Source organism: Microcaecilia unicolor, chromosome 3 (assembly GCF_901765095.1).
Source record: "Microcaecilia unicolor chromosome 3, aMicUni1.1, whole genome shotgun sequence".
Classification (NCBI taxonomy): domain Eukaryota; kingdom Metazoa; phylum Chordata; class Amphibia; order Gymnophiona; family Siphonopidae; genus Microcaecilia; species Microcaecilia unicolor.
Window position 1 is genome coordinate 216900095 of NC_044033.1, and position 23576 is coordinate 216923670.

Sequence of the window (23576 nt, forward strand, 5' to 3'; positions counted from 1 at the left end):
AATCCATGTGTTAGTCGACTTAAAAATAACCGGATATTCAAAAGCCGAAGCCCGCTCACGTCCGATAGCCGAGTATCGACCCCAGAGAGCTCAGGGGCCCTTTTACAAAGGCGCGTAAGGGCCTACGCACGTCCAGCACGCGTCAAATCGACATTACCGCTCAGCTACCACGTGCCCTGGGTGGTAATTTTGAATATGGTGTGTGCCAAATTCACGCGGTAGAAATTTGTTTTTAATTTTCTACCGCGTGGCGCTTACCCGGTGGTAAACAGCAGTGGGCACGTGCTGCATGCCTACCGCCTGGGTAGTGTACGAGACCTTACCACCACCCATTGACTTAGCGGTAAGGTCTCGGGCCGAAAATGGACGTGCGCTGGTTTTTATTTCGCCACACGTCCATTTTTCGGTCCCTTAAAAAAAGGTCCTTTTTCCAGGACTCGGTAAAAACTGTCCCGACATGTGCTCACGCTGCCGCAGGCCACTTTTTGCCACGGCTTAGTAAAAGGGCCCTTCAGTCTTCTAGTTCTCTGTATTGTAGCATCCAGTTTGTGCCACTAGGGGGGTAGGTGGGGGAGAAGGTAAAGTTATCAACATATTTACCTTTAAGATGTTTTGTTTTGTTTTTTTTGCTGTTAACCTGAGTTATTAATAACTAGGTCTCATTGTATAAAATGGGACCTGTACTCAAACATTACAAAGATTGATAAAATAACCCATTTCAGCAGTAGCCCACGTGGCTAACTTTCCGCCTAAATTCATTACACATTTTTGCATACCCTTTGCTAAGTACCTGATCACTGGGTAAGTGTCTGTGTCTCTCTCTTTGCCTGACAGGATCATGATCCCGCTCTCCCTACTGGCTTTTATCATCCCCTTCATCTTTTTGCGTCTAGGAGAGACAGATTCCGGTAAGACCTGCTCAGCAGTTTCACAACACATAAGCAAAGAAACTGGGCTGCTGTATTTAGAAATAACATGATGGCAGTGTATTTGTTTTCTCTTAATCAGATGTTGCGAAATTCCAGAATCATTTTCACTGGGTAGAACCCTCTCAGCTTCCTGTGCTCCGCCCTTGCCCTTTCAGCAGTTAAGAAATTCCCCCTGTTGCCTGTGAGCTCTCCCAAAATGAGAATCCAATGTAGACAACAGGAAAAGTGATATTCAAAAGAGTTTAACCGGGCAGGGTTAAACCCTGGTACCTGATATTTAGCGGCATTTAACCACTGAAAATCGCTGCTAACCGGCCATCTCCTAACCGGTTAGGTTGGGGTGGGCCGGGGGGGGGGGGGGTGGAGCATGGGCGGAGTGCCTACTTAGCTGCTCTGGGCCTGATATTCAGACCGCGGGAGATAGCTGGGCTGACTCCTGAGGTGGTCACTGAGCTCAGGTATTCAATGCCGGGATGTTTCCAGTGACTGGCATTGAATATCCGAGTGTTTTTTGGCTGGTTACAAGTTAACTGGCCAAGCTGATATTCAATGCTGGCCAGTTAAGTTGAAACTAGCCAAAAATAGGCCTGCTATTTCAATGGCCGAATTTGGCCGAATCAGCGATGACACCTAGATCTCTTTCCTGGGCGATGACCCCTAATGTAGACTCTTGCATTATGTAGCTATAGTTTGGGTTCCTCTTTCCCACAGGCATCACTTTGCACTTGCTCACATTAACCTCTGGATTCTATATATTGTGCCAGTCAGTTTGGATCCATTCTCATCCTATTCCCAGTCACTTCTTTTCCATGCCCACCTCATCCCTGCATCTTCGTCCCCAGTCCCTATCATATTGCTACTGTCCCTTCACCATCCTCACATTTGTCATTCTCATCCCTGTACCCAACCCACATTTGAGTGATCTTGTAAATTCAAGAAAATATATTATTAACACTTTATGTGATGCAAGTAATTAAAAAAATTTAAGCAAACAAGTAGGTAAGTACCAGTAAGCAAGCTGTTTTCTTAAATATTAATCCATAATCTTCTTGCTATTCCACTGAGTTGACACTAGAAGAGTGCTTGGGAACATAATCTGGTTCCCATCCCCAGTCAATTCTTTTCCATCCTCACCCCGTCCCTGGCATAAATGGATTTTTCGTCAGCAGTACCTTGGATCCCCGAGGTCCCCATCCCTGTGCACACCCCTATTCCTCAATCTCTCCCGTGACCCCCGTGGTCCCCATCCCTGTGCACACCTCTATTCCTCACTATCTCCCATGATCCCCATGGATCCCATCCCTGTAAATACCTCTATTCCTCACTCTTTTCCGTGATCCCCATGGTCCCCATCCCTGTGCACACCTCTATTCCTCACTATCTCCTCTGAACCCCGTGGTTCCCATCCCCGTGCACACCTCTATTTCTCACTATCTCCCGTGATCCCCATCCTTGTGCGCACCTCTATTCCTATCTCCTCTGAACCCCGTGGTCCCCATCCCTGTGCACACCTCTATTCCTCACTATCTCCTGTGATCCCCATCCTTGTGGACACCTCTATTCCTCACTCTCTTCCATGATCCCCATCCTTGTGCACACCTCTATTCCTCACTCTCTTCCATGATCCCCATCCCTGTGCACACCTCTATTCCTCACTATCTCCCATGGATGTCAGTTACCTAGATCCCTCCTTTCTCTCCTCTCCACTAGAGAAATTCTCCGTCATAGGCCCAGACCTGCCTCTGATCGCAATCATCGGCGAGGATGCCGTTCTGCCCTGCCACCTCTCCCCTGCAGTCAGCGCAGAAGACATGGAGGTGCGCTGGTTCCGCTACAAGTTCCATAATGTCGTGCACCTGTACCAGAATGGCAAGGACGAGAACGACCGGCAGCTGCCAGACTACCAGGGCAGGACAGAGTTCATGAAGAAGGACATCAGCCATGGCAGTGTGGCCCTGAGGATACGCCGGCTCAGACTCTCCGACGAGGGGCAGTATCACTGCTTCTTTGACAACAAGACCGTATATGAGGAAGCCGTACTGGAGCTGAAGGTGGCAGGTAACCTGACAGTGCAGGAATTTTATCCCTCTGTGCCTCTTTTGTTTCTCTTTATTCTGTTCATGGTTTCTTTTATTTGTTAGCCTTTACATTTCTCTCTCCGGTTGTTCTGTCTTCTGTCATCCCTTTCCTTTTGAATTTCCTGTCATTATTATTATGGCGTTTCTTTTCTCTCTCTTTACCATCATTCTCTGCTTTCCTTATAATCTTCTTTTATTCTGTTTTTTTTAATCTCTTCTCTCCCGCTTTTTTTTCCTCTATTGTAGATCTCTTAATGGTGTTAGTTTTTCTTTCTGTTTTGTCCTTCATGGTTTCCTACTTTCTCTTCTTTCTTTATCTCTTTCAACTCTGCCCATTTGCTACAGCTGTGAAGAATTAGTGGAACTGGACTATCTCAAATTAATTCCCCAACTGGGCTCTCAATCGCCTCTGCTTAGGGCTCTTATTTTCAGCTATTGCCTTGCATGGCCTCCTGCAGCTTTACCACGGTCAGGAACGGTCCCATGAAGAGGAAAACACTTAAATGGTTCTCTTTCATGGTGTCAGTTATGTTGCAAAAGTAAATCATGCATGCATTTGCTCTGTGGTTTCTAGATTATATAGTTAAGCTACAGGTTAAATGACTTATTATCTAGTGTACTGCAGAGACAAAATGGAACATAAAGCTCAGATTGTGTTTTTCTTTTAAATATACTATCAGAGCATTTTTAATTTAACAGTGGCAGCTAATTCATAAAACCAACTGCAAAGTAAACACATCTGGATTTATTAAGCCTGTACATCAAGTGTCTAAAACTCTAGCCCTTGAAGACCATAAACCATTTGGGTTTTCAGGATATTCAAAATGAATAATGTATAAGATAGATTTGCATGTCCCTTGCCTCTGTTGTATTGCAAGGCAAGTAACACCAATTAGCAGTTAATCATTACATTAAGTTATGCGTATATCCCGGGGTTCTATATACGATGTCTTAATTTCCATGCAGAAATCAAAGTGTATTTTATAACAATGCACGTAATTTAATTGGTTAACTAGCTAATCAGTGCTTTTAATTGGATATTAACCATTATCAGCACTATTTGGCATTAATTAAGATTTACACACACAACTTACTAAGCGTATTCTGTAACATGGTGCACCTAAATTCTAAGTCACATAGTTGAAAAGGGGGTGTGGCCATGGGCAGAGCGTGGGCATTTCTAAAATCTATGTGCGTGCTGTGACTACATAAGTACATAATGCCGCACTGGGAAAAGACCAAGGGTCCATCGAGCCCAGCATCCTGTCCATGACAGCGGCCAATCCAGGCCAAGGGCACCTGGCAAGCTTCTCAAAAGTACAAACATTCTATACATGTTATTCCTGGAATTGTGGATTTTTCCCAAGTCCATTTAGTAGTGGTTTATGGACTTGTCCTTTAGGAAACCGTCTAACCCCTTTTTAAACTGTGCCAAGCTAACCGCCTTCACCATGTTCTCCGGCAACGAATTCCAGAGTTTAATTATGCATTGGGTGAAGAAAACTTTTCTCCGATTTGTTTTAAATGTACTACAAAACAAATTGGAGAAAATTTTACTCACGTGGAGAGGCACTCGGCATTATACTATATACCGTGTGGAAATTTACACCTATTCTATAAAATTTAGGCACACTTTACAGAATATTCCTAGGTGTATTTTTTTTTTTTTTTGCATGGAACTTTCAGGCACCATATATAGAACCTAGCCTGTAACGGACATTATTCTGTAACTTGCGTACACATCTCTTAGTGTTAACCCTCGGATTCCATATATGATGCCCAGAATTGTGCACCCAAATTTGTGCACGCAATTTGAGTAATGAGCCAATTAGCGCTGGTAACTGGCAGCTAATTCATAACGATTTAGATTTGCGCATGCATCTTCTATGTACTATTCTATAAAGATGAGCATGCAAATCTTTTAGTACGCAACTGAAAAGGAGGCGTGGCCAGAGGAGCACTGTTTCCTCAAAGCTGAACGGGAGTCCTCCAACTGCTTTGCATCCAGTAGGTGGCAGTGCTTAAATACTATGTTTTATATTGCTAGGGACAGGCAGGTTCCCTAAGTTCTGCAGAGCTTACCTGTCCCTCACTATTGAAAAAGTGATAGTGAAACAGCACCCCCCACACACACTGGCAGGACTGCGGCCTAAATTTACACATGAGGATTTACACCAGGTTTGTGTCAGTGTAAATCCTCACACCCAAAAGTTGGGTGCAGATCCCAATACTAAGCACAGTTCTATAAATGGCACCCCACTCGAAGCGCCGGCTATGGAATAGTGCTTAGCATGCATTTTTTTTTCGGCGCCCAAATTTGGACGTTATTTATAGAACCTAGTAAAATCGTGCACGCAGGTTAATTGAATTAAAGAGAGCGTCCATATTAGTATGTACCATCTTACTACTGCATGTACTTATATTTGCATATACAGTATAGTCTCGATTAGCCGACATAAATGGGACCGACCGGTTGTCGGTTAAGTGAAAAGTTGGATAATACGGAAAACACTGCATAAACCTCTCAAACATGCATGAACAAAGGCATACAGGTCCCAATTTTCAAAAACTGTTCTAAAACAAAGATTTTTAATAGAAATAAATATGATAGGGGGTCTGCTGGATGGTCGGATTAGTGAAGGTTGGATAATCGAGACTGTACTGTATACCACTGCACAATATTATAAAAGACTTACATGTGGAAAAACCTTCATATAATCACCCCTCTCTCCCCCGAGGTTTATCCCACAGGTGCAAGGCTGGAGAACACACCCTTTCGAAATCATCACCACTGAAAGCAATTATTTCCCTCCGAGATTATATCATCTTGAATTGTTTCCCACTGTACCTATTTCAGAGTTGGGCAGCACCCCCTATATGCACATGGAAGGCCACCAGGATGGTGGCATCAGGATATTGTGCAAGTCCTCAGGCTGGTACCCGGAGCCAGCGGTGACCTGGGAAGAGGAGAGCGGGCAGAGTCTGCCTTTAATCTCAGAGCACATGAAGGTGGCCGAGGATGGGCTTTACAGTGTGCAGAGTGTGACCGTGATCACCAACATGGCAGAGCCGAAGATTTCTTGTAGGCTTAGGAATGTCCTCCTGGGACGGGACGTGGTGGCCACGATCATTATATCAGGTTCGTAGTCTGTTGGTCAGAACGTCATGACAAAGGGGTTTTTCCCCCCAAGTGTGACCTATCCATTCCTGGTCCTGTCCAGTGGCGTAGCCAAGGGTAACAGCATACCTATGAAGTGCCTTGCAGGGATCCCCAAGCCCCACCAGCCGAAAACTCCCAACAAGTGTCCCTCCTGCATACCTTGTAAGTAGCAGATCTTCGCCTGCAGTGAGCAGTGACATACATACTGCTTGACCCGGCCCCACAGCCTTCCCTCTGTTGTATTTCTGCCTAGGCGGAAACAGGAAATTGCATCAGAGGGAAGGGTGGGGGCCAACATGAGCAGTGTGTATTAGTTGCTGCTCGCTGCTGGTGAAAATCTGCTATTTAAAAGGTATACGGGAGAGGGGGGATGTTTGACAGACCATATGGCATGCAGGCGAGAGAAGGAGAGACCAAATCACCTGTGGGACGGGGAGAGGTTCTTCTGCCCACCCATCTTGGGCCCAGGCCCACCCAAAATTGGGTGTCTGGCTACGCCCCTGGTCCTGTCTCCAACTGTTTATTTGTTTTCAGGACTTGCTATACTGCAAGTGATGCTTGAGGTGACTATGCAGTTTACAATTTCTATTACAGGTGGTGCACTGTTCCTACTGGAATCACAATCTAATATTATATTGTACCTGGGGCAACAGAGGGCTAAGGGATCCTTTTACTAAGGTGGGCTGAAAAATGGCCTGCGCTGGTGTAGACGCACGTATTGGATGCGCGCAGGTCCATTTTTCAACGCACCTGCAAAAAAGGCCTTTATTCTTTTTTTGTCCGAAAATGGGTGTGCAGCAAAATAAAAATTGTCACACGTCCATTTTGGGCCCGAGACCTTTACGCCACCCATTGACTTAGCAGTAAGGTCTTACGCGTAAACCGGGTGGTAATGGTCTATGCATGTACAATGACCGCCCAGTTTCTGCCGCTCGCCGGAAAATAAAAATTATTTTCCGGCGCACGTAGCGGACGCGTGTAAAAATCGAAATTACCGCCCGGGCAATGTGGTAGCTGGGTGGTAACTCCGAATTGACACGCATCGGGCGCACGTAAGCGCCTACGGGGCTTAGTAAAAGGGCCCCTAATTGACTTGCCAGTGTCACATGGAGCTGCAGAGGGAATTGAACCTGGTTATCTCAACCCACTGCTGATTGTCAGGTAGCAGCAGGAATCAAACCTGGGCTTCCATGGACTTGTTGCTCTGATTTCCCTAAAGAGAACAGCAGAAGATAGCTGGCTGTCCCCTGCTGAATATTTGCAGATAGCCAGTTAAGTGCTATTTAACCGGCCAGAAGCCGTTCCTGGCCGGTTAAATAGCGCTGAAAATCGGCTGGATAATGTATTTGAAAGTAGAAAGGGAAGACAGAAGGGAAGGAAGAAGATTAAGACACTTAATGGCACCTGCTTTGTATCTCTCCACAGAGGCATTCTTCCCCAGGGTCTCTCCGTGGGTGGTCGCCCTGGCCATAACCTTGGCTGTGTTTCTTGGCTTCATCGCTCTGGCAGTTTGGTACCTGGTGAAACAGCAGAAAAAAAGAGGTAAAATCAGGAGCAGAACATAGGGGATGGTAGACCACTGAAAGCAATTATTTGTGCTTTCTAATTGAAAATGGGTCTCTGGATTCCACTAGAGACCAGAAATCAGGAGTGGACTCTCTTTCCGAAAAGCATCTCCTTCACAATTTTCACCTGGGAGTCCCTCTCAGGCTCCGATGCTCAAAACTCCGTCACTGTTCCGAATAATGCTGTAAAAATACTGCCGGAACAGCGCAGGAGAACAACGCCCTAATACTCAACGCTAATGAGATGCAAATATAGATGTTCTCATAGCACTGAACATTAGGGAGCTTGGCAGGAGGATTAGGCTTTGGCGCAGAAGGATTGTGATTGGTGCATGCGCAGAAGAGTTCCACGGTAACCTTAGCTCCTGTGCACATGTGCCTGGTAAAACCCATATGCGAAGCACACATTGGTGTGTGTTTTCTGCGGCCTAAATATAAGCATTTTTATTTTTAGCTTGGACACTTATATTTAGATGCAGGAAACAGATGCCAACGTGTGCTTTTGCTTGGGTCTGCTGTTTCTCAGGGCCAGAGCTTAAGGGCTTGCTCAGGCTTCCTTCTGCTTCCAAAAGCAATCAAAACCAGCAGATTTTGCAGAAAGAATCATGAGAAATCCTCTCTGCCAACACTCTTAATACCTGCTACTACTACTACTACTACTACTATTTAGCATTTCTATACCGCTACAAGGCGTACGCAGCGCTGCACAAACATAGAAGAAAGACAGTCCCTGCTCAAAGAGCTTACAATCTAATAGACAAAAAATAAAGTAAGCAAATCAAATCAATTAATGTGTACAGGAAGGAGGAGAGGAGGGTAGGTGGAGGCGAGTGGTTACAAGTGGTTACGAGTCAAAAGCAATGTTAAAGAGGTGGGCTTTCAGTCTAGATTTAAAGGTGGCCAAAGATGGGGCAAGACGTAGGGGCTCAGGAAGTTTATTCCAGGTGTATATTCATGGAAAAAAAATGGCGGCCATTTTTTCATGAGTTAAGACAGAGAATGAGATGCAAACCTCTTCCCTGAAGAAGAACGACGAAACCGGGCCATGTTGGCAGGGGTCTGGCTCTGTTGAAAATCGCTGCCAAAACTAAGTATTATGCAATACTATGCGGGATTAAATTGCATCTCAAACTGCAACTTAAAGGTTATGAAGATATGTTATTTTAATGATTGATATATATAAAAAGTTTTTGAAAAAGATAAAATCGGGTTGATCTATGAAGATTTATACAGCGCCACAATATATGGGACGCTGTTCCCAGATGGGATTTGCTGTTATTTATTCTGATGATGATCCCCATAAGCATACATAAAAATATATATATATATATATATATATATATATATATATAAAATAAGAAAAAAATGAAAAAAGATGTTGAAGTTGTCAGCCTGGACTGTGTGAGATATGTAATTTGTGAGTGTTTGGGATTATACAGATGATTTGTTCATATATATCCCCACACCTGCACTGAATGGTCTCTTTTAAATTGATTGCGTTTATTTTTGAGCATTGGGGTCTCATTGACTTTGGACCTCACTTCCTCTCCTGCTGCTCCCAGGGATTGTTTTTTCAGCCCAGCCCATCTGTCTCTTAACCCCCCCCCCCCCCTTCAACCAAGCCTGCAAGTAAAAACATAAGTGTGCCTTCAGCACGAACTTCCTCTATTAATAACAGGAAGCCCAGCGATCCCTTCAGGAAGATTCTATATATGGTGCCTAAAACATTGGCACTGACTAAGCATATTCTATAATCTGCACCTAGATTTAGGCACCGATTATAGAATATGGACAATACTCAACTCTTCCGATGTAAGTTTCCCCAATGTGGCCATGCCACATGAACTTTATCTTCTCATCGGAGTCTGAAAACGCCTCTCCGGTACTATGTAAGCCACATTGAGCCTACAAATAGGTGGGAAAATGTGGGATACAAACGTAACAAATAAATAAATAAAATATCTGTGTGCATCCATTTACACCAACTAAAACCTGGTGTAAATCTCAATGTATAGATTTAGGTGCACTGGGCCATTTTCTATAACTGGGTGCCTAAATTTTGGAACGCCCATTTCCCCGCCTATAACCGCGTCCCTTTTTGCCTCCGTACATTAGAAGATTGGTGCACATCGTTACAGAATATGCTTAGTGAGTTGTGCACCTAAATTCTAATCAGTGCCAATTAGTACTCATTATTATTTTTTAATTTATCAGTGCTCATTAGCTTGTTAAGCTAGTTAAGTTTCGTGCAGTGTTATAGAATCCGCACCAATTTTGGTGCATGCCGATAGGGCAATCTGCACCTGACCCTGAGGCCTTGAGTGCTGATTTCAGCGCACATCCTCAGTATTTATTTATTTGTTACATTTGTATCCCACCTTTTCCCACCCATTTGCAGGCTCAATGTGGCTTACATTGTTCCGTCATGGCGACCTCCAATTCCGGAGTGAGAGATACAAGTGGTATTACAATAAGATCATGATTGACATGACAGATTAAGCAGTAAGTATAGAGAGTTCATATTCAGAATAAGAGATAAAGTGTTATTGTGTATAACTGCGTGCAAATTTTAGGAATGCCTTCCCCAAAATTTTGCACCATCTGCTGATATGGCTGGTGGAGGTCCCCACTGGCAGCTTGGTAGTTGAAGGCACTGGGCCGCTGCCACCCCTCCCCCCCCCCATATGCAGAAACTGAGCATACGTGAGAAGGACCGAAGCGACAGCAGAGCATGGAAAGAGCTACTAACTGCCAAACTGCTGGTGCAAGGCCTCTTCAGCTGGCGGAGCTTGGCGATCCCCACCAGCTCAGGTATTTGGAGGTTGCGAGGGCAGGGGGACACAGAGAAACAAGGGGTGTGGGGCAAAAAAACTGGTGTGCAATGTACATCTCAGTAACTGATCAATTACTGGATATAATGTAACATGCTTTTCATTTCTCTTTTAGGGAAGCTTTCCCGAAGTAGAGGTGAGTCTGCTCTGTCTTTATAACACATCATTTATACTGGAACAGTGAGAGACAATGATCTGCAAGCGCTCAAGAAACAGAGATATGGGGTAGACCACACAAAAAAACAGTAAAAAGTGCTTTAGATTTTGATGACATTACATTATATTACAATTAGCACTTATAGGTCTCATATACCCAAAATTAGTTCAGCGCGGCTTACAATCAAAGAGCAACATGCAACACATTAAAATCGTAAAAACAGAGACCATTCAACATAATACAAACTTGTGGAATAACCAGGTGTTTAGCAACGTTCAAAAGATCTTATAATTAGACTCATGCTGGTCGATATTTAAAACTATTTAACCAGCCAGGAATGGCTTCTGGCCGGTTAAATGGCACTTAACTGGCTGTCCAGCAATATTCAGTGCATCACTGGCTAAGTTTGGCGGCCAAATTAGGCCGCTGAAATATCAGGCCTATAAGAACATAAGCATTGCCATACTGGAACAGACCGAAGGTCCATCAAGCCCAGCATCCTATTTCCAACAGTGGCCAATCCAGGTTACAAGTACCTGACAAGATCCCAAAACAGTTCAATACATTTTTGCTGCTTATCCTAGAAATAAGCAATGGATTTTCCCCAAGTCCATCTTAATAATGGCTTATGGACTTCTTTTAGGAAACTATCCAAACCTTTTTTAAACCCTGCTAAGCTAACTGCTTTTACCACATTCTCTGGCAACAAATTCCAGAGTTTAATTGCATGTTGAGTGAAGAAATGTTTGTCCAATGTGTTTTAAATTTACTGTAAATTTTTGTAGCTTCATTGCGTGCCTCCTAGTCCTAATAATTTAGGAATGAGTAAACAAGCAATTCATGTCTACCCATTACACTCTGCTCGTTATTTTATAGACTTCTGTCATATCTTCCCTCAGCTGTCTTTTCTTCAACTTAACCGGCCAGCGCTGAATATTGACTTGACCGGTTAAGTTGAAACCGGCTAAAAAACGTCTGGATATTCAATGCTGGTCACCAGAAACAACCTGCCATTGAATATCTGGGCTCAGTGCCAACCATAGGAGGCATCCCGGCTACTCCTGCAGTCTGAATATCGACCTCATGACATTCATTCTTTGGCAGCAAATTCTACCACTTTGCTGCCTGATATGGAAACATCAAAGAACATTCTGATTTAAAAATTACACTTTGAAGTGAAGGAGGCTAAAGCGTCAAACAATGTCTAGAGCTACTTAACATACTTCTTACTAAATACAGAGATTAATTCTACCAGATATTGTGGAGCTAGACCATATAAAATGTAAAAAAGAAAACAACATGTGTTGGGGTGGAGGAGTGGCCTAGTGGTTAGAGCACCGGTCTTGCAATCCAGAGGTGGCCGCTTCAGATCCCACTGCTGCTCCTTGTGATCTTTGGCAAGTCACTTAACCCTCCATTGCCTCAGGTACAAACTTAGATTATGAGCCCTCCTAGGACAGGAAAATAACCAGTGTACCTGAATGTAACTCACCTTGAGCTACTACTGAAAAAGGTGTGAGCAAAATTAAAAAAAAATAAAAAGTAAGTGAAAAATTGAACGGGCTTTTACTGGAAGCCAATGAAGTTTGCAAGTCAATGGCATAGCACTATCAAATCTAGAGGTTTTACATATCAATCACACTGCCGTATTTTGCAATGTTCTCAATCAATGATGAATAGCTGACAGCCAGCACATATGATGTTACTATAATCTAAATGTGCCATTAATAATGTTTGTACAATCAGTTGAAGTACAGGAACCAAAAGGTAACTGAAAAAAAAAAAAACCCACGGGGTAAACAAAGCAAACCAAAAAGTGGGAGAAGGAAGCAGGCTGAGCAGACAATGGGATAAACACACAAGTTTATTATTGTAGTACGTGAGACTCGACACAGCACCGTGTTTCGGCACTGAAGTGCCTGCCTCAGGAGTCTTGTGTTAAGGTTTCTTGTGGAACGAACGACCTTTGCAGTTCAGCAGACAAATGTAGAGTAGTCTTTAAAAAGACCATGTACAATCAGTTGAAATATTCTCGATTCAAAACAAGCCCTAATGCAGCACAACAAAACCACAGCTCGTAATGGACACCACATAACCCTTCCTCTCCTCTATCCCCACTACGCCGAAACTCATGAACCTTATTCGACCACAACACCACCTTGTATTTGTTTCTCTACCGGACTTGGCGAACGCCTTTACGGTACTATGTAAGCCACATTGAGCCTGCAAATAGGTGGGAAAATGTGGAATACAAATGTAACAAATAAATAATTTCCACAGCAGTTTAAACAGCTTTGTTGTTGATAGCTGCACATAAGAGGCAAAAGTTAAGTGATTATCCAGAGTTATGCCCCAAATTTTCATTGTGCTTCCAACTTATATGTGACCCCATCAATTATAAAGTTAATAGTCAAACACTTCTGGCATGGATGGTTAGTAAATAAAAATTTTGTCTTATCAGTATTCAACTTTAATTTGAAATAACTTAGCCCATGATTCTAAATATTGCAACCCCTGTCTAATTTTGGGTGCAACGACTTGGATCTCACCTTTAAATGGAATTTAGATGGTTATATCATTCGTTAATTTGTGTTTCTTATTTTTGTATTTCCTCAACACAGCCTTTGTCCTGGCGAAATGTTGCCATGTTGGGCATTTTCTTTGGCATTTTGCAACAATAAATCACCTACCACTTATTTGTATTATTACACAAAGGGCTTACAATCTAAGGGGGCAAGTCTAGACAGTGTATGCCAAGATAGGCCACGAATTCACAGAATGGATGGGTCAGCATAAGTTGTCCTTAAATTTGGCTGAGACCAAAATTACGTATGTTGGAAGATCATTAAATCCTGTATTACCTACAGTTGTAAAATATCAAGGGGAGAATTTTATATTGAAATTTTGTCTTCAAAATCTTGGGGTCATGCTAGACTCGAAATTCACGATGCAGAAACAAGCTGATCAGGTGATTTCTACATCCTTTTTTTAGCTTCACCTTTTGAGTAAGCTGAGAGGGACAATGCCTGCTTTGGATGATCGTGCAGAGCCTGGTATTAACGAGAATTGATTATTGCAACTCGTTCCGTTTGTGAATGCCAGCTGCAAGATTCCTGGCTCTACAGGTCATCCAGAATGGAGCAGCACGTTTGATTGTGGGAGTCCAAAGATCTGCTTGTATTACTCTAGTTTGAAAGAGTTTCATTGGTTGTCAGTGAAATATAGTTATTTTTAAAGGTTTTATCCTTGATTCATCAGTGGATTTATGGTACTGTAGCTGTATACTTTTTAAATTTTTTTTGAATATGTACCAACCAAGTCGAGTTTGTCGCCCTATTAAGTACATTGTTTGAGTGTACCAAGATGGCAGCTGCATTAAGGAGAATGAAAACCTCCTTGGGTGGACTGGCTTCAACTTTGTGATGATATTCCATCTCCTGTTAATCAAACCTCCTTGAGTTGGGTTGATAAAGTTGCAATACATTCAAAAGATAAAAGGAGCAGCAGCATAAATGGTCTGGTGTAGAAGGAACAATATCTTAAAGTGCACTTTACTATCCACCGGCAGCCAGTGCTGCTGTTTTAAAAGAGGGGAGGTATGAGTGATACCCTTAGAGAGCAGGATGTGATAATGGATGATACAGATTGGCAAGGTCTTTGGAGGCATGAATGGGATGGCACCCGCTCGGAAGCCAGCACAGGTGAAGATGAAGGAAAAAGGGGATAGGCTCAAGAGTAATTTAAGGAAATAATTCTTTACAGAAAAGGTGGTGGATATGGAATGGCCTCCCAGTGGAGGTGGTGGAGACAAGAACAGTTTCTGAATTCAAGAAAGCATGGCACAAACACAGAGAATCTCCAAGAGAGAAGAAGATATTGTAGAGCTTAGTAGTTGGTACAGATGGGCAGACTAGATAAATCATATGCCGGCTGACATACAGCCTGCACCAGCTACCTTTTTTGTAAACCACTAACTGTCGCTGGCTAGATTAGCCTTGGATATTCAATGCCTGGCCACATCCTGGCACTGACACTGAATATCAGGGGCTAACTTTTGGTGGGATGGCTGCCGGAGCCTATGCGTTTCTTGGCCAATAATCATCCGGGGCCTGTATAAGGCAGTTATGGGGTCCCGGCTAAATACTGACTGGGACCTGCATAACTATTTAAAAAAATTCTCCTCTCCTTTGAGCCCCTTCCTATCTCTCAGAGGCAGCCCCTCTCCTTCCAACACCCTCCCCAAATGCCTCCCAACCCCAAAGGTGATTGATAGGCCCCCTGAGTCTACCTCCTCTCATTGGTGGTCCAGTGAGGGACGATGGAGGCAGAAGCGAAGGCCATTCACTCCTGCCTTTCAAAATGGCTGCCGCGACCTCTCATGGCAGCTCACAGTAGTTGTGTAGTATTCCTGTCACCATTGCCCCCCACTGGACTACCAATGAGAAAAAGGTAAGCCCGGAGAGGTCTATCAAGCCCTTGGGGGCTGGGGGGGGGGGCATTTGGAGGATTGGTATTAGTATAGGATGGAGGGAAGGGAAGAAGGCGGGGTGCTTTGGAGGAGCCAAAGAATTAAAAAACAAAGTTATGTGGGTGCCAGCCTGATATTCAGTGCCAGCACCCACATAGTTAAGTGGCCTAATTTAGGACAGCTTTCAGCTGTTCTAAATTCAGCTATTTGGCTGAGTTTGTAATTGGTGTCTTTACTCGGGTTTCTGCTTTTTCTATAGCTAACCTACTAGTTTCCAGCAATTTAAGAAATTATTAAAAACACAGCTGTTTGTTCAAGCATACTACTGATACAGTGTAGTTTTGGAATTATGACAGCAACACTTTATGTTTTGGATTATGTTAGTAGTATTTTATGTTATATTTCTGCTATTTGATAATGTTTTGTTTTACATTGGTATGTGTTTTTTTTTAAATGGAAATCGCCTAGTTTATAGGCAGGTTAGAAGTGTTTAAAGTAAATAAATTGCCAATGGCAGCATTTTCTGGGTCTTCCCTAATGCCGCCCCCTATACCACCCCTGACCTGCCCATTTTTGTAACGCGTGGTCAGAGACGATATTCAGTGACACTGCCCGGTTTAGTACTACTGAATATTGGGGGGGGGGGGGGGGGGGTAGGTGGCCACAGGTGATTTAAGCGGGAACAGGCCTTTTCCTACCTGCTTAAATTGCTTTGAATAGTGGCCAGCTGGTCTTTGCTCAGTTTTCTATGATTGTATGCCAGAATTGAAATCTTAAAGTAAGTTTTGATCGATCTGATGTTCACATCTCCCAGTTTTTTAATCTCTTTCTTATTCTTCATTTTAGAGAGACTCTTTAATGAAGTAGGTGAGTATATCCCTTTCCTCAAGTGACTTTGTCCCTTCTTGTGAGTTAGTTGACTCGATGCTAATCATTGTCCCTCTGTGCTTGACTTCCAGTGTGGAGAAGAGGTGTTATGGATCCAGGTAAGCGCTTTTAAAACTTTTGGAATTTATACATTTTCATTGTTGATTTTATATCATTTTTTGCATTCGGACACAGTGAGGTAAATTCTAGAAAAGGCACCTAAAGTGTACCTGAATGTAACTCGCCTTGAGCTGCTACTGAAAAAGGTGTGAACAAAATCTCCCCCCCCCAAAAAAAAATAAAAATAAATAAAGCTAGACATCCCGACAAAACATGCTAAGCACAAATTCTATAAAAGCAATTATCTATGTAACTGCCATTTATAGAATACTAGCATAAGTGTCAACCAACCTGTTTAAAAAGGCATACCCTACCGATCCAACTTAAATGCCTAATCTCTGCAACACAACCAAACTAAAGCACGTAATGGACATAACACAACTCTTCCGTTCTCAGATTCCCTAAAGTGGCTGTGCCACATGAACTTGATCTTACCACAACATCACCCTGTCTTTTATTTTATTTGTTACATTTGTACCCCACACTTTCCCACCTGTTTGCAGGCTCAATGTGGCTTACACAGCACCGTAAAGGCATACGCCAAGTCCAGTTGAGAACAAATAGTTGAATAAGGTAGGTACGTTTCAGGCACCATGAAGGTTGAAGGGAGGGAAGATTGTAAATTGTCCAGTACGGTCATTGGTTGTGTTGCTAGGTGTGGGGATTTTACATTGGATCGGCGGGGTAAGTCTTTTTGAAGAGGTTGGTTTTTAATGATTTCACACCGGAGCCTGCAAAGGCCTCTTCAGTACTATGTAAGCCACATTGAGCCTACAAATAGGTGGGAAAATGTGGGGTACAAGTGTAACAAATTAAAAAAAAAATTTACATGTGTGACTTTAGGCGTGAACACTGATGCCAGCTCAATGACTGGTATAAGTGCATACGCTTAACTGATGCCATTTACACACATAACCCAGTGATAGTATTCCATAACCTCCACACACCTAACTGCTATCAGTTACACATGTAACCGATGCCCTGATGATCAGAAGCCCCACGCTGTTCCAAACAGTGCTCTAAAATTAGCGCTGGAAGAACACGGGGCAATAACACCCGTGCTTGATGACAGATCCGGGCTGTCAAAAGTCCAGACCTGTCAGGAGATGGAAGTCCATTGGACCCCCAGAACCCCTGCCATCGCTTCAGTGATGGCCTAATGCCCCTCAAACCCCTCCCCCCCCAGACAGCAACACGGGGGCTAGAGGTCCGGCAGACCTCCAGTCCCCCTGACCCCCTTGACACAAGGGGATGGGGGTGCTGGAGATCTAGTGGATCTCCAGGCCCCCTAACATCTCTCATGCCCCCCCCAAAATCCCTGGTGACCCAAGTGGTCTGCTAAAGCAACCCCCCACCTGCCCTGGTGCTCTAGCAGCAACCCCCCCCCCCCCCCACCAGTACCTCTGTGTTGGAGGAGGGAGTGGCACTCCCTCCTCTTCCAGCGCCACCTTCAAGATTGCGGTGCCCTGCCTTGCTCAGTGCATCCTCTCCCATGTCGCTGTCTGGGGGGTCTTGGGGGGCACTAGGCCACCACCGAAGTGATGGCAGGGGTTCTGGGGGTTCAGTGGACCTCCAGAACATGATGGCAGCCCAAGCTGCCTGACTCTGACAGGGGTAGGGGGCGGGAACAGAGCCTTAACCCTAATTCCAGCTCTAAGCCGGTGTAGGGTTAAGGCGCTATGCCGCCCCTATGATCAAAGCGCTGTTCTGTGATAATAGGTGCAGAATACTGCAGAGGCCATTGAAATTATTCATGCATGCTAAGTGTAAATTTGGATGTAGAACTTAAATTTGGCAGAGTAGGTATTGCTAACTCTTAACAGGTAGTGTTACTAACCTGCCCTAGTTAGTATGATAAGGCACTGGGCCCCCAGTGCTTCAGGATAATTTGGATTCTGGCAATTAGTGTTATACACAGGACCTGGCCAAAAAGAAAACAGTTAAAGACAATCTGCAGGCTTTTTTTTTCCAGCACCAATAGTCTTTGTTTTCAGAACCTATTGCACTCAGGGGGAATTTCTTTTATAAGATAGTTTAAGGCAGACCCCTTGAATGCCTTGCTCTCTGTGAATTAAACCAGACCATTAGATCAGGACCCTCCTGATTTCTCTATAACAAAAAAACAAAGGTTATATTAGAGCTGTGGGATATGCAAATTTGGGTCTAGCCACCTTCTAGCCTTATGCAAACAATCTCTCATCACTACCTCTAACCAGCTCTGTGGGGAGTTATTTCTCTATTTCAAACTGCTTCTTTATCAGCTTACAAAACTCTGATACTGAGCCCCTTCTAATTTATTAAAAAGGGACTCAATCAGCCACCACACCCTGGACAGGACAACCCTCAATTTGACCTTACAGTCCTGTCCTCCACCCCAAGCTGTTAGTCTCAGATTAGTTCAAAGCAAAACATCAAACCCCAAAAGCAACAAAAAAGTCACAAAACTATTTTAATCCCATCTTCAAGTTAAGTACCATATCCAAATGTCCATCTGCAGACTTTCCCCCATAGACTTCCATATTGAAGATTCTTAGGCCATTCCTTGACTGTGGAGACATTCCTCCCTCTCCTTCTTCCTTGCATTCTGTCTGAGGAGTTCTTTTATGGGGCTCTGGCCTCAAAACCCCTTCTTTCCTTTTAATTGCCCCACCTATTGGAGTTTATCCCTTTCCCCCGCCCTTCTGGGACCCTCCTTCCAGCTCTTTCTAAACAGCCCTCTCTTTCTGAGCTGTGGAAGCTTCTGGCCCTTGCAAGACTTCCTGGGGCTTCGTAGCTTGCCTCCCCCTTTCCCCTCTTAAAGGGCAGCAGTGACCCTATTCCATCTAAACAGGTCCTGTGCTTTCCGGATCTTAAGGGAGAAATACCATTTCTCTCTCTATCTTAGCTTTAACTAAGAAAACTGGGGAGCCAAAGCTCCCTCTTGTGGCAACTCTGTGACACACTAATGAATGCATATTAATTAGGGGTGGACAACAATGAAAAATTGTAACCGCAACAAATGCGCAATTAAACATTTTAATCGCATGGTTGGTTGAGCTTTATCACGACATGCATCTAGCCTTTATCCAGATTTACTCATGTCCCCCCCTCCCCAGCCTTCATCCAGATTCTCTCTTTCTCCTCCCGCTTTTACCTCTACAGCAGGGCTCCTTTTCACCTTCCTCGGCTCTCCTTGTCTCCCCCTGCACAGCTGGGCTCTGCAGATACTTGAGCCACATGCGGCAGGACGTTGGGGAAGTCTCACGGTTTCAAGTCTCGTGAGACTTCCCCAACTTCCTGCACCGCAGCAGCTGAAAAATATCTGCACAGCTTGGCCGTGCATGGAGAGGCAAGGAGTGCCGAGGAAGGAGAAAAGGAACCCTGCCGTAGAAGTCAGAGCGGGTTGTGGGTCAGCGTATCAGCATTAAAAAATATCGGGTCGTGTTAAAATGCATGACCTGCATTAAAATATTAACGCAATTAATTGCCCATCCCTAATATTAATACAGTTAATACGCCTTATTTTGACACATGAGTGACTCGAGAAGCAGATTTATACCTTCTCATAGCTCTCGTTATGATTGTCTTCAAACCCAGATCTATCATAATAGAGAGAGCAGAGTTCTCTTACACTATCAACTACAGAATTAGGGCCCAGTATTCAGACCGCGGGAGTTAGCTGGGCCTGCCTCCCGTGGTCGGCACTGAACCTGCATACTCAACGCCTGGCCATTTCTGGTGACCTGCATTCAACGTCTGGGTTATTTTTGGCTGGTTTAAACATAACCTGCTATTTTGGCGGCCTAATTTGGCTGCCAAACTTAGCCGATGATATGCTGAATATTAATGGATAGCCGTCTGTATCGTGCAATATAACTGGCTAAGCGCTAACCGGCAATATTCGGTGGAAGTTAACTGGCAGTCTCCTGCTGAATATTGCCAGCCAGATAGTCGGTTAAGTGAATTTAACTGGCCAGGAGTCGACCCTGGCCAATTAAATGGTTTTAAATATCGGGCTGTTAGGATCCTGGATTAAGAGGCACTCTCGCCTTTGATCTCCTTAGATGCAAAAGTGACATGATCTGAACCCCCCCAAATAGGCAAAGAGTATAACATAGTACCAGGGGTGTAGCCAGACTTCGGCAGGAGGGGGGTCCAGAGCCCGAGGTGAGGAGGCACGTTTTAGCCCCCCCACTGGCGCCATCGACCCCCCCCCCCCGCCATTTTTAAACCCTCCCCCCATCATTTTTGACCTCCCCGCCGCCGCCACCACCACCACCTTTGACCCCCCCCCCCCACTGCCAACCCCTTCGACCCCCTCTTCCTGCCACCGCCAACCCTCCTCTGCCACCGGGTACCTTTGCTGGCGGGGGTCCCCAACCCCCGCCAGCCGAAGTCTTCTCTGGCGCGGCCACATTGCTGATCTGCAAGGGCAGGCTTCTGTTTCTGTGAGTCTGACGTTCTGCACGGTGGGGGGGAGGGGGTCGAATGGGTTGGCGGCGGGGGGCCAGGGCCAAATCTATGGGGGCCCATGCCCCCGTGGCCCCACGTAGCTACGCCTCTGCATAGTACATGAGTGTATGTAACAGTTTTCCTAGCAGGATAATACAGGCCCTGTCACCCTCCTTTTTGATTCTTCAAAGGCCAGGGCTCCATCCCAGGCCCTCCCCATGTCCTGTTAAGCAAAACTGTTCAAGGTTGTTAAAACACGTGCCGACTGTGAAAAATTGCAGGAAGACCTTAGGAAACTGGAAGACTTGGCATCCAAATGGCAGATGAAATTTCATGTGGAAAAATGCAAGGTGATGCACATTGGAAAGAATAATCCGAATCATAGTTACTTGATGCTAGGGTCCACCTTGGGGGGTCAGCGCTCAACAAAAAGATCTAGGTGTCGTTGTAGATAATACACTGAGGTCTTCTGCTCGGTGTATAGCGGCGGCCAAAAAAGCAAACAATGCTAGGAATTATTAGGAAAGGGATGGTGAATAAGACCGAAAATACTATAATGCATTTTTATCGTTCCATGGTGTGACCACACCTTGAGTATTCGTGTTGTGTTCTCAGTGGTGTAGAATGAGTAGAATTAAATCGATCTTTTTACTCGTTCCAAAAGTACAAAGACTAGGGAACACTTGAGGAAGTTACATGGAAATACTTTTAAAACAAATAGAAAGAAAAAATTTTTCAATCAACGAATAGTTAAGCTCTGGAACTCTTTGCCAAAGGATGTGGTAACAGTGGTTAGCGTATGTATCTAGGTTTAAAAAAGGTTTGGACAAATTCCTGGAGGAAAAGTCCATAGTCTGCTATTGAGACAGACATGGGAAGCAACTGCTTGCCCTGGGATTTGTAGTACGGTGTGTTGCCACTATTTGGGTTTCTGCCAGGTATTTGTGACCTGGCTTGACCACTGTTTGGAAAACAGGATTCTGGGCTAGATGGACCATTAGTCTGACCCAGTATGGCTACTCTTATGTTCTTATGCTATGTTCTTAAATTATCCATATAGGACTAGATTCTATATATCATGTCTAAAAAAATCGCACCAAAAAAAAATACGCCTAAATTTAGGCATACCGGTACTTTATAGAATATTCCTAAATTTCTGTGCGGTTTATAGAATACGCCGAGCACCCATCCACATGACCAAATTTAGTCGCTGACAGTTATGCGAAGTAAAACTTGGTATAAATGCTGATGCCTAAATTAGGCGCGGACTGGGTGTATTCTATAACAACGTGCATAGATTTTAGAAACGCCCATGACCCGCCTATTCCACACCCATGGCCACGCCCCCTTTTCAACTATGTGACTTAGAATTTAGCTGCATCGTGTTATAGAATACGCTTGGTCGGCTGTGCTTGTCAATTCTAATTAATGCCAGTTAGTATCAGTAATCAGTATTAGTAATTGTTAATTGTTGATTGGCTTAACTAATTAAGTTGCGTGCGCAAATACAGTGTACGACCAGATTTGCCCGTGCAACTTAATTCACAATACATAGAATCTGGGGGGTGGGGTGAATTCTACATATGGCACTGAAAAAAAGTGCTATTCTATACGCTGCGCTTAAAGTTAGGTGCAGTTTATATAATAGGGCTTACGCCCAGGAATTGCGCCTAACTGCACCAACTGAAACGTGGTACAAATGTACACGCCTAAATTAGACATGTATCTCCCCTCATTCTGTAATAGCATGCGTTAATGCAAGGAATGCCCCTGTTCTGCCTATGACCCTCCTATTCCCATGCCCCCTTTTTCAACTTGCATGTAAAAATTAGGTGCAGATTCTGCGCTTAAATTTACACACGAATATTCCAGTTAAATCTAATTAGTGCCAGTAATTGCAGGTAACGTGCAGGAAAAGCCCACATTAAAGCTGTCTCTCTTTCTCTATCCTTTCCTGTCACTCCAGTGCCTATAACCCTGAACCCAAGAACAGCAAATCCTGAGCTCATCGTGTCTAAAGACCAGAAGAACGTGAGTCGCTCAGGTGCCAGACAGGACTTCCCCGAAGATGATGAGAGATTTGACACTGAGTACTGTGTTCTTGGGCAACAGACATTTTCCAGTGGAAGATATTACTGGGAGGCGGAAGTCAGGGATGGGCCCGAATGGGCCGTGGGGGTCGCCAGAGAGTCCGTAAGGAGGAAGGGAGCATACATGTTCTCACCTGAGGAAGGAATCTGGTGTGTGTCTCTCTTCGTGGACCGATACCAGGCTCTCACCAACCCTGAGACTTTGCTTGACTTGAGGAAGATACCCACGAAGATTGGAGTCTTTCTGGACTTTGAACGTGGACAGCTCTCTTTTTACGATGCAGAGGACATGTCCCATATCTATTCCTTCTCAGAGGTTTTCAGGGGGCATATCCTTCCCTTCTTCTGGATTGGGAGAACTGGGACAGAAATTCAACTATGTCACTGATTGCATCTGTACTCATTGGACGACAAAATCAGAGTCTCCGACAAGGATGCATGCATTGACCATTCCCCTTATTGCTGGATTCCCTCTCTTTTGAGGATGCGAGATGAGGTGGGGGTGGAGAAGGCTTTTCTGTTCTAACATTTGCACATGTAAAAAGTTGTCTTACACATATACACCCTTGGCATGCACTGTTTTGAAGGGTGTGTGTTCTGGGCACGGTTTGGGCAGATCTGAAAAGTATACATGTATGTCTTGTACCATTGGGATGTGTTGAGGTGGGTCAGATTCGAGGGAGATATTGTTAAGTGGATACAGGTGTTCTCTGCAGGCTCTATGGCAGGGGTTCTCCAACCAGTCTTTGGGATACACCCAGACAATCAGGTTTTCAGGATACCCACAATGAATATGCATGAGATAAATTTGCAAGCAATTCTCCATTGCATGATAATCTATGTCATGCATATTCATCATTGACACTGAAAGAATTAAGCA

The 23576-nt window shown here is 44.3% G+C and overlaps 1 protein-coding gene across 1 annotated transcript in view; it reads left to right on the top strand.

Annotated features, from left to right (window-relative positions):
• Positions 1-23096, top strand: part of LOC115466309 (butyrophilin subfamily 1 member A1-like) — a 31212-nt gene extending 8116 nt beyond the window's left edge. Inside the window, exons 2-9 of the mRNA XM_030197481.1 lie at positions 835-908; positions 2640-2987; positions 5865-6146; positions 7593-7709; positions 10679-10699; positions 16035-16055; positions 16148-16174; positions 22573-23096. Coding sequence (XP_030053341.1) covers positions 839-908; positions 2640-2987; positions 5865-6146; positions 7593-7709; positions 10679-10699; positions 16035-16055; positions 16148-16174; positions 22573-23084 — 1398 coding nt within the window. The 5' untranslated portion in view covers positions 835-838 and the 3' untranslated portion in view covers positions 23085-23096. The remainder of the gene's footprint in view (positions 1-834; positions 909-2639; positions 2988-5864; positions 6147-7592; positions 7710-10678; positions 10700-16034; positions 16056-16147; positions 16175-22572) is intronic.
• Positions 23097-23576: the final 480 nt, after the last annotated feature.